The sequence below is a fragment of the Myripristis murdjan genome, chromosome 4, assembly GCF_902150065.1.
Source record: "Myripristis murdjan chromosome 4, fMyrMur1.1, whole genome shotgun sequence".
Classification (NCBI taxonomy): domain Eukaryota; kingdom Metazoa; phylum Chordata; class Actinopteri; order Holocentriformes; family Holocentridae; genus Myripristis; species Myripristis murdjan.
In genome coordinates this window covers 35667462-35680400 of record NC_043983.1, presented here as the reverse complement: position 1 = coordinate 35680400, position 12939 = coordinate 35667462, and the positions used below count along the sequence as shown (strand labels likewise).

At 49.6% G+C, this 12939-nt stretch overlaps 1 protein-coding gene across 1 annotated transcript in view; it reads right to left on the bottom strand.

The window, feature by feature from the left end:
• Window positions 1-12631, bottom strand: part of efna2b (ephrin-A2b) — a 114960-nt gene extending 102329 nt beyond the window's left edge. The window contains exon 1 of the mRNA XM_030050311.1: window positions 11560-12631. Coding sequence (XP_029906171.1) covers window positions 11560-11693 — 134 coding nt within the window. The 5' untranslated portion in view covers window positions 11694-12631. The remainder of the gene's footprint in view (window positions 1-11559) is intronic.
• Window positions 12632-12939: the final 308 nt, after the last annotated feature.

Genomic DNA, 12939 nt, shown 5'->3' with positions numbered 1-12939 from the left:
TGCAGGTTGATTTCCATCAGCTCCTCCTTCAGTTACAGGCTTTAGAATCACAGTCAGAAAAACTTTATGATCCCAGAGCAGAGAGTGGGTCAGCTGCAGCTCAAGACACAAATTAAATTATAAGAATATAGAAAGAAATATGAAATATAAAAAATATGTGCCTGACAAATTGTTTAAACCAGTAAAAACCCCAAACGGCACGATCGGTGAAGGTCACGTCTTAAAACCTGACGAGGGACAGCTGATCCAAAACACACAGAGAAAGAAGTTCAGGAGAAAGTGTGAGGAGAGCGAGAGCGGCCGTCCTCCTCGACGCCGCCGCACCTCAGACCACGGCGGGCCGGGCCGGGCCGGGCCGGGCTGGTCAGCCCACCCGGCCCGACACCACACACACCCTTTATGATTTTCAACAAGAAATCACCTGGACCGGCCCCGGGCTGCGGGCCCCGGCCCCGGGCTGCGGGCCCCGGCCCCGGGCTGCGGGCCCCGGCCCTGCAGGCCCCGTCCAGCTGCACAGCCACTGACTGATCAGCTGAAAATATGAAAAAACACAAAAGTGCATTCAGGAGCAACTCTCATCAGGATACTGCAAGAAAGTCACATGATTTATTTCCACTGCAGTCTGGGAGGTGCAACATGTCCCATGGTTTACACCAACGCTAACACTAACGTTAGCTAACGTTAGCTAACGTTAGCTGAGGATCTGAGGGCGTTTCAGTGGTCAGTTTGACTGCAGCAGGTCAAACTGACCGGGACGTGGTGGGACGTCCCGGGGCCGTGGGCCGTGGTGGGACGTCCCGGGGCCGTGGTGGGACGTCCCGGGGCCGTGGTGGGATGTCCTGGGGCCGTGGTGGGACGTCCCGGGGCCGTGGTGGGACGGTGACGGGACACCAGCAGGCTTCCTAAACACACAGAGAGCCTGGCAGAGTGTGACTCATCGTTCCCAGCCTGGCCTCATGTTCTGCCTGATCACTGAAGATGAACCTCCATGAGTCAAAGACAGAGAAATACTAACACGGCTACTGATGAAAACAATAATAACACAAACATGTACAACAACGTGAGGCATAAATATCAGCTGTGGTAATAAAAACAGCATATTAAGAATTACAGAAGAATTAAAATTTTAAAGAAAATCATTTAAAAGCAAATGTGTCACGACTTAAAATGAGACAGATCTGTCTCCGGAGTTTGGTGCCAAAAGAAATGCAGGTGCAAGAATTACTGAGGATGGAAGAGGGAGTGTGTGTGTGTGTGTGTGTGTGTGTGTGTGTGTGTGTGTGTGTGTGTGTGTGTGTGTGTGTGCACTACAGGGATGTTGTTTCAGCAGAGGCCGAGGCGTGGCAGCTTGACCCGACGCCACAGAAATACTCCGTGATGATGGGATTTGAAAAATATGAACTTTGCTAAAACTTCATTTCATCGGCCGGGTAAATCTACACGTTCTGACAAATCGAGGCCGCTCTCAGTTTGAGGCTGCAGCAAAATTTATTGTTTTTGCGGTCAGTCAGCTGATCTGTTATTAGATCGCCTCATTTTTCCACAGGTAACGTTCAGCCTGGCTGATTTAAATCAACAGGCTGACGGTATTTACCGTCTTTGCCGAGCAGAGTTTTGTCCAAAAGGAACGAGAGGCGGGTCTCTTCTAGACGCCCGTCCCAAACCCGGAGCGCTCCGATTCAGAGACTGAGGCAGAGAAAAGGCCCGGCTGCTCGCTGAGGCTTTCAGGTTCTTCCTGCAGGACTTGGTCTCGGTCCTGTTGGGACGGACACCCAGCTCCCTGTCCCGTCACAGCGCCTCACGTCTGCATGTGCTGCCGCTGAGAGAGAGCAGAGCAAACGGCTTCCATGGCGTTTCCTTTGGCTCAGATCTCAGCAGCACGGACAGAGAGCGGAGGGCTGATCAGCGTCAGTCAGAGGAAATAAAGAAAGGCTTTCAGTTACAGGAAACCAGAGGCTGTTCAAAACAGCCACACAAAAGGCAACTTTGGCCCAAAATCAGTAAATGTGTTGTAGTTTGGAGGCGCTGAGGGCCGAGCACGCGGCTCATCTCAGTCTTCAGGAACATGTTGGACTTCATGTGTTCTTCATGTGTCCTGCAGGCTGCTGGGCTCCGAGCTGCAGCTGCAAAATCCCTCCAGACGTCAGAGTGGAGAATCATGGAGGAACAAACAAGTTCACCCACTGACGCTCACATTCACTGTCGGGAAATTATGGACCAATCAGAGGCCGAGCTTCTTCTCATAGACCAATCAGCTGAGATGAGTCAGACTCAGGCCCGTTCACACACACAGGTATTTTTTTAAAAAAGAGACATTTCCCTTCGTTTGTTCCCTTCTTTTACACACAAACGGTGAATTGGCCTCTGAAAACGATTCTTTCTAAAAACTCCGGCCTGAGTGGAGATTCAGGAAAACGTTTGCATGTAAACAGAGAAAAACAGAAAAAGAGTTTTATGCAGCCGACGTCACATCATGCACCTTCTGATCGGCTCGCATGGTTTTCTCCTTCTTCCTGCGCGGCCGCCCAGCCTTGGTGTAGTTATGATGGCGCTCGACGGCGTGTTTATGCAGGTGGATGTAAACGAAAACTTTTTTGAAAACGATGCCGTGTGCACGATGTTACTTTGGAAAACAGAGGGAGGGAAATATTCGTTTCTCAGAATACCTGACTGAGTGTATAAACCTGACTCTTTACCTCATTGACACCTATAGTGAAGTTTACAGTACCCCACACACACACACACAGACACACACACACACACACACTGTCTGCAGGTGTTTTTTTTTTTTTACACTCTGAAACCCAACAGGACATCAGTGGGCTTTTATTTTGACATGAGTTTTTATTTTATTTTATTTTTTTAACCCTTTGAAATTGAAAAAGATCCATGGATTTTTCTAACAAGATTTTCTGAACATGATTTGAGACTGAAGGTGACACAGATTTTATTTACAGTTTGTTCCCCTTCATTCTAATTTTCCCTCAAATGTCTCGTTGCGTAGCTCCAGGTTTGACAGGAGATCTGCAGCCTGATTGGGGCTGGTTTGTTTTTTTTTTTTTTTTTTTTAACCCTTTGGCTTTGATGTGTGTGTTTGAACAGCAGGTTGTGTTTCTCCACGCTGAGGAAATATTCACAGCCAAGCTGCCGTTGTTTTATGGCTGCAGAATCACGTCAGATAGAAAAGATCTGCATGTCTGGGGCTTCATTTCACACTCACTTCAGCAGCTCATGTTTGGGATCTGCACTGGAATTTCACAATAAAAGTTTGAACGAGGCGGTGATGAGGAGCCGCTGCACGGAGACCTGGGAAATTAAAGGTTAAAAATAACTGAAGAAATCTAATAAGATAAAATAAAATAAAGCGGCCACAGCGTGTGTGTGTGTGTGTGTGTGTGTGTGTGCTGCTGGAGGCTCCACACACTGCGCTCGTTTATGGTTCAGGCTCCTCGCTGACCTATCAGGCGGCAGATCTGCCCGAGCTCGGCGTTCTGCAGGGAGTTTCATCAGAAAACACAGAAAAGGTTGTAGCTTTTCGCCCACCTCCTCCTCTCTCTCTCTCTCTCTCTCTCTCTCTCTCTCTCTCTCTCTCTCTCTCTCTCTGTGTGTGTGTGTGTGTGTAGTGAGGACTTCAAAGTTTTGCTGGCTCTCCTTCAGAGTGTGTGTGTGTGTGTGTGTGTGTGTGAGGCTCGAATGTGGGTCAGACATTAAAATGCATGAGCGGAGGGGGTGGGGGCTGTGTGGGGCGGGTGGGGGGAGGGGGTGCGGGGGGGCAGAAAGCATGATGAAGTGCTGAGACACGAGGAAGAGAGAGAATAAAAATAACTGGAGAGGAGCGGAGCGCTGACAAAAAGCATTCACCTCTCAGCTGCCAGACACCACTGTCATTGGTTAATACCATGAAACCCTGGAAAAAAAAAAAAAAAAAAAAAAAAGGAGGGGTGTGTGTGTGGGGGGGGGGGGGGTGTGGGAGTTGGGGGGGGCTTGTTTCCTCCTGCCTGGACAATCTGCACAGCTCGTATCAGCGACGCTGTCAGACTGCTGCTCCCATCTGCCAGCACAAACGTCTCAGCGCTTCTCTTTGCTTTTTCAGGGACGAAGAAGACAAACGGTGGAACCACACGGCCGCCTGCCGCGGGTTCAAGGCCCCGGCCGGCGGCGTCCCACCCCGTCTGGGGCCGCGAGCCGCTCGCACATCCAGAGACTAAAACAAAGAAGCCCCATGATCGCAAAATCGCAATCAAAAACTCACCGACGACTTTCAGCTTGAAGCCACGGCGTCGAAGGCCAGACCTCAGAAAAACGACGACGAGAGAGAAAACCGAAAAAACAACCGCACTTAGCTGCAAATATTGCAGCCAAAAACTAAAAAAAACAACAACTGCTTTTACATCTGAGAGAGAAAAAGCAAATCCTCCAAAACTGCAACCCCAACCTCAAAAATGAACAAGGAAAAAAAAAAAAAAAAAAAAGCCCCAAAATGGCAAAATCGCAATGAAAAACTCAAACGACCTTAAAGCTACAACATCGAAGGCCAAAGCTAAAAAACACAACAGATATTACAGCCGAAGACGACAAGAGAACAAATTCCTACTCAAACCTAAACCATAAACACATTTCACCACCAAAACTGCAAAAAACTGCAAAAATGAAGCCAAAAACAAAAAACAACTGCTTCCACATCTGAGAGAGAAAAAGCAAAGCCCCAAAACGGCAAACCTCAAGAAATGATTGTCTTTTGTCTTTTGTCTCTCTCTCTCTCACACACACACACACACACACACACACACACACACACACACACACACACACAGCTTCCTGCGGAGAGGCGTCCGTGTGTCTGAGCAGACACTGAAGGCATCACATTGTTCTGAAATGCAGTTTAATCTCAGTCTGAGTTTTGCAGGTGGACGTGCTCACAGGTTGAACCCCCCCGCTGGCCAGGGGCTGATGCTGGCGTGGCGGCGGCGTGGTGGCGTGGCGGCGTGGCGGCGTGGCGGTCACAGGGAAAGTCTCTGACCTTGGTGTAACTTTGAGAATTTGAAAGCCAAACGCCGCCGCCCGTCTTCTGCTCTCTGGGTCATTTTAGTTAATGAGGCTTTGAATCTAGATTATGGATTATTAATTCTGCTTTCATACCGACGGCTTTTGTAGATATTATGCAGCAATTTTCATCTTTAATGAGATGCTGGAGCGATTTAATGTGAGTGTGTGTCGGGCGAATAATGACAAACTCAGCGGAGGAGCGTTTGTTCAGACAGTCGGAGCGTTTGGACTTCATCACCGAGCCGTCCTGCACGACACAAATCTAATTACACTTTTTCACGCATTCCCCCCTTTTTTTTTTTTTTACTTCTCTTGATGCTGTTTTTTTAATAATTCCTGAGGAAGTGAAAACAGAAAAGTGAGCCGGTCAAACAGAGCGAGTGTGTGACAGTAATCTGCGGCGTGATTAAATCACAGAGCGGCCGCTGTTTCACGGCGGCGACGACCACGCTCCGTTTAATTGAATTTCCCAAATAAGAAATGTGCTGAGGGCCCCCCCCCCCCCCCCCCCCCCCCCCCCCCCCCCCCTCCCCCTCCCGCCCCCCTCCCGCCGCCGCCGGGACCCAGCTGGGCGTCCGCGGCCCAAACACAGCTGCACGAGGCTCACACCGAAAAAACCTCCCATGTTCTCTGAGCCGCCTGAAGCTTCTGGAGAACTGGAGCACGCAGAGGACAGGAGAACACAGATTACAGAACTCAGATTACAGAACTCAGATTATCAGACACATCGAGCAAAAAGGCCCCGTCCCGCGCCCTGAACCCCCAAACCAGACTGTCATTTAAATTCACTTAAAATCACAGAGTTACAACCCAAATCACAGAGGTGGAGGATAAGAATGAGGAGGGGGAGGCCAAAATCTGAAGTGACCGACCCGCCTTCCACAGGGCCCGGAGGGCGAAAAGGCCCCGTCCAAACTAAACACGCAGGGCTTTCAACACTTTGGGCCCAGCGGAGCGAGCGCTCTGGCGTCCCGGGACAGGGGCAAGAGCCAAAGCTGCAGAGGTGCGGCGGCGGCGGCCCGGACTGGACCTCATCAGGACTTTTTATTTTTTTAGGGGCTTTTGGTTTTGAGCGTGTTTTGAGGAAACGCTCCTCCAGAACCGGGGCGGCACGGCCCGGCTGCAGACGGGACGGGGCTCGCTGCGGGCGGGACAGGTTCCGGTTTTGGTTTTTTGGCGCTCGGCCCGGCTGGCAGACGCGACCGCCGCCCGTTCCTCACCTCGTTCTCACTTTCCCAAATGTGACCAATCATCTGTGCTGATTACCGGTTTTATGCGGCGGCTAATTTCCTCCCCGTCCTCCTCCTGCCCGGCGCCTCGGCGGGGAGGGGGGGGGCTGTTTTTTGGGGATGTTTTTTGGCGTTTTGAACTTCCGTCCATCTCACAGAAGCAGCAGCGGCGGCGGCGGCAGTGGAGGTGGAGGAGAAAATGGCGGATGCTTGTGTTCTGTTCACAGCCAAAAAAAAAAAAAAAAATGCTCTACACCACCTAGAGGAAGCTGCAGCTACAGCCGCCGCCATTTTGTTCCTTCTCTCCGCTCCAAGGTCACAGCCCCCCCCCTCGCCCCTGCACCCCCACCCCACCCGCACCCACACCTCCACCCCCCCTTTGTGCCTGACTCCGGCGTCCTGCAGCCGGCGTCTGGGGCGGCGGGGCGAGGAAACGGCGTCGCGTCGAATCTCAGCGAATTCCTGAGTGACGCTCCGAGCGGCTGGAACTAATGTGATGAGGAGGAAAGTGAAAAAGCCTCGGCTCAAACTCCAACTCACTTCCAACCTGAGAACTTTTCTCTCACATGAAAGACAGAAACACGGAAAAGGAAGTTTACGGCTCAGATTACACATTTCAGAGTTAAAGTCCCCAGCAGACACACGGAGTTCAGCTCAAAGTTCAAATCGGAGTGAATCTGAGGGGCGGAGCCATCGCAACACCGCGCTCTGATTGGCCGACGGCAGCGGCTCCTCTGATTCGACCCGAGGTGAACCTGCTGAGCCGAGGCTCGCCGAGCTTTCCAGTTCAAACGCTGCAAACCGGCCCGATTGGACGGATTTCTGTCATTGTGTAGCGAGGCGGCCAATCAGAGGCGAGCCCAGCTGTGATGCGTTTCCTGCAGGCGGCCGGCAGAGAGAGACGAGCTCAACGTTTAAATTTAACCACCGAAGCCAAATCAGATCTGAAGGAAGTCGTCGTGAAGATCAGACCTGCAGGCGAAAGACGAGGAATTTCACAATAAAAGACCCTCACCTGGAGGTCAGGTCTGTGATGAAACGTGTGCAGCTGCTGCTAAAATATGAGAAGCCTTTATTTCTGATTTATTTCTTCTTCTGTCAGTGTGATCAGAGGCTCGTTGTCAAAAATCTACTCTCAAAACTTTCCCAAACCCCCTCTGGCCCCCCGGGTCTCTCTGACGTTAGCTCAGCTCACGTTTGGCCCAAAACTCATTCAGCAGCTAAAACTGCAGCCCAGAACTTTACAAACCATTTTTACATCTGAGGAGGAAAAGAGAGGGAAGACGAGCAGAATGTGAGGCTGTGACCCGGCTCGGCCCGGCTGTCCCGGCCCGGCCCGGCTGTCCCGGCCCGGCTGTCCCGGCTCGGCTGTCCCGGCCCGGCCCGGCTCGGCCCGGCTCAGCTTGGCTCGGCCTGCAGCCCGGCCTGGCTTGGCCTGGCCCGGCTGTCCCGGCTCTCTCCTCGCTAAAAACGCCGGCTGCCTCGGCTCTGTGCCGTCCGGCTTTGGGAAATCTCTCCAGGAGGTTTCTCAGCTCGGTGAAGCAGATGTGAGCCAAACAGCGTGCAGGAGGGTTTAAGGAAATGACGGCGCAGGAGGTTTGATTGGCTCCTGCAGGCTGAGCTGCAGCTTCACAGGAAACCGAGGCCGCATCAAACTCATCAGTCAGCCTGACGGAGGCCTGGCACACAGAAACCAGGCCTCCACAGCCGACTGGGACTTTTCACAAAACAAGATCCACCGGCTTTTTTTCCTGTCTTGCTCTGCGGCGGGTTGTTTCCCTGAGCTGATCGCTGACTGGAGGTCAGATTTATATTTAACACGGCTGCTGCAGGGTTATTATTACTGACGGCAGCAGGCAGGAGTCTGGCTGTAAATTCAGACGATCTGCAGGAGCTCCACAAGAAGGAAACGTCAGAGTTAATTAAACATCTGTGATGAGAGTTGGTTTGTTTTAGTGAGCGTGAGGCGGCGGCGAGCCGTCATGTCTCTGTCAAATATCATCTGATCGCACACAAACAAACTCACACAGTAAACTGAGGTTTGTGGCCGCCAAGCCAAACCTGCTTCCTGGTGTCTGAATGTCCAAACCCAGAAGTTTGTGAAATCACACGACCGCCTTTAACGGGTTCAGGGCCCCGACAGGCCCCGTAAGACCCAACGGCTTTCAGCCCCACAAATCTCAGAATCGCAGCTCCAACCTCAACAAGCAGCCTGAGGGAAGACAGAAAAACCCCAAACTGCAAAAACTATCAACGTTCACATTAAAAGGACAAAAAGGAAAAGTCACAGAATTGATAAACAGCAAACCAGCATCAACAAGCCACCACAGAGAAGATCTCTTTACATCCTGAGAAAACAGACAAACTCAGAGAACGGCTGCTCTCCCCCGGGACGAAGCAGAGTGTCAGGACTGCAAACCTGCGACTCCAAACCTCAGCACACATGACCTTTGAACCCCCAAATTTCAAAATTACGACCTAAAGAGAAAAAAAAAGAGCTTTTATACATCAGAAGACGGAGAGACGATCAGAACTGAAGAGGCGAGCGCTAAAAACTGAACCGACTTGATGTGATTTTTATTTTTTATTTTTTAAATTTAATTAAATTTAATTTAATTTAATTTAATTTAATTTAATTTATTAATTTATTGATTGTTGATGTGACTGCAGGAACAGGAAGTGAAATGACACTCAGACTGCAGGTCACATCAGGACATAAAGGAGCATTTCACTGAAATTATCAGCTGAATTTTTCTCCATGTGCTGGGCTGTCTGGAGGTCAAAGGTCATGGGCCTCTGACTGAACAGACGAGTGGATCTGCAGCTCAGTGCAGATACAGGCCACACACACACACACACACACACACACACACCTGACAGTATTTGCGCTGCAGTCGCTCAGGATGTTCTCTATATAAAGTCAGTAAATAAATTCAGGAGAAATAAAGTTGCAGCTTCTTGGTCTCCTCGCTCGGCTGCGACGTGACCCGAGTCCTCGCCGTAACTGGATTTACGCTGCGTGGAAATAATATTTTCCACTATTTGTCACAACAGAATCAGCTCCTCATGAGTCAAATCTTTTATTATTTTTATTAAATCCATCAGGAGGTTTTCATGTTTGCTGCTGCTGATTTGGATTCTGCGCTCCTGACTCACTCCGCTGGAGAATTTTCTTCTTCTTTTTTTCTCCTCAGGACATTTGGAGACTTGCTTTGAAAACATAATAAAGTTGAATTTTTGATTTTGTGTTTTGGCTCTGGGGAAGTGGGAGAGATGGTGAACACATTCCTGAGAGGAAAGCTCACATAAAATAAGCACTGGCTTTTTTTTTTTTTTTTTTTTTTTACTATTATTATTCCATTTTCTAGGACTTAGCCCAGTCAGACAGCTGAATGTGAGAAAGACAGACTGTGCATTTTTATCTGCAAACACAGAAACACAGTCAGTCTGACCAGGAAATACAGTCACACCACACAAATACCACAACACAGAAATACTACAGGAGAGGAAAACACCACAGAGTCCTGCAAGGTCGCTGGAAACTCCCTCTACAATCACATTTAAGTCCCTGTATGAATAATATAGGAATACTGTGTAGGCTACTGTATGGATAAAGCACACACTGTAAGCCCCCATAGGAATATAATAGGACTTCCATGGGGGATAAAAAATAAAATTCAAAAAATACCATCAAGTACCACACAGCCGCTGCTTATTCACTACAGAATACTACAAGTGATTCAGCGAGCCTGTAGAAATGGTACATTGACAAAATAAGAGAGAAAAATACAATTAGGCACTATAAGGCCGCAGTACACACACACACACACACACACACACACACACACACACACACACACACACACACACACACACACACAAGAATACCACATATTATAAGGAAGGTGAGTATAGACTCACTATGAGCACTACACACACAATAAAAGTCAGTAAAAGATTTTTTTTTTTTCAAAATAAAACAGATCAGAAAAAAACATGGAGGACTACAAAGCCTCAGAACGCGCAGACGAATACCGCGCACTGTAAAAAAAAAAAAAAAAAAAAAACGATTAAAGACGATTAAATATAAATACCATAAACTACCACGCGGTCACGATAAACTAATATAGTCCACATAGGAATATTGTGATGATACAGCTGGAGATAATAATAATAATAATAGGCCTAAGTAACTAAATAAATAAAAACTTGTATATGATCACACACACAGCTCTCTACGGGAATATTACAGCAATATTATAGGCAACAGATACAGATGGTGGAGGGAAAAAAACTGCAGTAAATTCACGCCAATCTATTTATAAGGAATATTAAATATCACAACAGTCAATAGACACTCACTTCTGAGTACCAGACACTGCAAGTCCCTGTAGGAATATTACAGGAATTCCATAGGGAATAAATAATAATAATAATGATAAACTCCACAAAGTACTGCTCACTATAGAATACAAGAGGCCAGAGGAGCCAAAAATATTATGGTGATAAAATGAGAGAGAAAATACTATCAGGTTACAGTAAGGCCGCTGTAAGGCACAACAGAATACCATACAGAGGCACAAGGTCACCATACAGGACCATACAGGAATATAATGGGCCTCATAATAATAAGTTGTATTATTATTAAGCACTACAAGGTCACTTTAGAACTCCCTACAGGAATATTATAGGCTAGAAATAAAAGTGCAGTAAACTCACACTTCATTATAAGGAGTATTGACTAGAGCAGCAGAAAGCTCAGTATATTAATATACACTCACTTCTCAGCACCAGACACGCCACTGGAATATTAGTGGAATATTACAGGCCGGTGATAAAACATTTTGGAGAGGGGGGGATGGCTGCGGGTCGCTGTGGAGGGAGTGCGGGAGACGCGCCGCGCTGCGAGTCCATATGGGAGCTGAGCAGCGCGGAGATCCAGCTGGAGATAAAGGAAATACCATCACAAGGTCACTGTGAGCTCAGCGCTGAGCTCCAGCCTCCCCCGGCTCCACACACACAACATCACCGAGGGGGGACTGGGCAGAAAAACGGCGTGTTGTAGAGGGACAAGGTCAGGCTGAAGTGACAACGTGCGGGAATGTTGCAGGCTGGAGAAAACACCGGGAGTTGCGCGGGGTTCCTGTTGGATCCCGCAGGAATACTACAGGACGCGGAGACCCCCGCAGAGCCGCCGGGGGTCTTCACATGTACCACCGCCACCAGAGCCCCGGTGCAGCCCGCTCCGGCCACACCGCTGGTCCCGGGAGCTTCCCGGTCTTACCTGGGGTTGGAGCTGTTCCAGTACACCGCGTACCGGTCGGAGATGAGCTTGTCGTCCGCCAGGCAGAGCCGGACCAGCAGGGCGAGCAGCAGCACCGTGCGCTCCATCCGCTGCGGCGCACTCTTTCTGTCCATGCCGGGCCGGGCCGCTTCACTTCGGGGTTCTGCTGTCCGGGCGCGGAGCTGCCCAGCACATTCACACACGGCCGCTTCTCTTCTCCACTTCGCTATGGACGGGAAGGCGCATTCCCGCTGGCTGGAGCATATGGATGCGGCCACAGGAGACGCGCGGAGTCGAGAAATTTAGCACGATTTTGTTCTGTTTTTTGTTTGTTTGTTCGTCTGTCTGTTTGTTTGTTTATCCGCGGACGGGATCGATAATCAATAATCATCGGTTTTTGTTCAGCTGCGGCTCGTCTCTCCTGCTCTGGCGCGGTAAACTTGTCTCCCGGTTTCCATTATAATCCATTTTATTCAGCGGCACTGCAAGAAAAAATGTGTTCTTCATTTGGGGGAGAAAAACCCTCGAGGTTTCACTGAATCACGGCGTCGCTTTGGCGTTTAAATTCTTTAAATCCATCCGCCGCCAGCAGAACAAAGTGTCGAAAACTTTCATTTTGACAAAATCAGACCCAAATCAGTCCGGAATCTGCGGGATCCATGTGCGTCCAGCTGGTTTGGAAAGTCGGCGCTTTATTCCAACATTTACGCGCAGCGAAAAGTCCTTCTGACGCACCGAGTCCGCGGAGTCCCAGCCTGTAATTTAAGATTTATGTCGTTTATGTCATTTATGTAACTGCAGTTTCAGAGTCCCGCCGCTCCGGGAAACTCAAAATAACACCGAGGAGTTCAGCCGGAGCAACAAAGTCCGTCTGACGCGACGTTTCCACGGGACTCTTCTGGATCGAGTTTGCTGTCGCTCTCTCTCCGAGCCGAGTCGTGCCGAGCCGAGCCGAGCCGAGCCGGGCGGGAGCGTTCAGGTCCGGCTGCGGTCCTCCTCCCTCCCGCACAGAGAGGAAAGTTGGCGGCTCGCTGCTCCTCCCTCTGCGGGCTGCAGGCGCACAAACTCCGGACAGGCGGTCACACAATTCAGGGCAAACTTGCGGAGCTGCAGGAGCGTTTGGCTTCGATACCGGCGGCGCTCCTCACTGCTCCCGGTGCGTCCCGGTGGGCGGTGCTTAGCCCTGTTCTGATTCATGGTGCTCTCTCTCTCTCTCTCTCTCTCTCTCTCTCTCTCTCTCTCTCTCTCTCTCTCTCTCTCTCTCTCACACACACACACTTTAGAATCCAGCAGTAGTTTGATTATTGAAAATCTGTTATGAACTCTTGGTATCTGCGGCTGCGGCGGCAGGAACAAAAATGATGGAATAAAACATAAAGG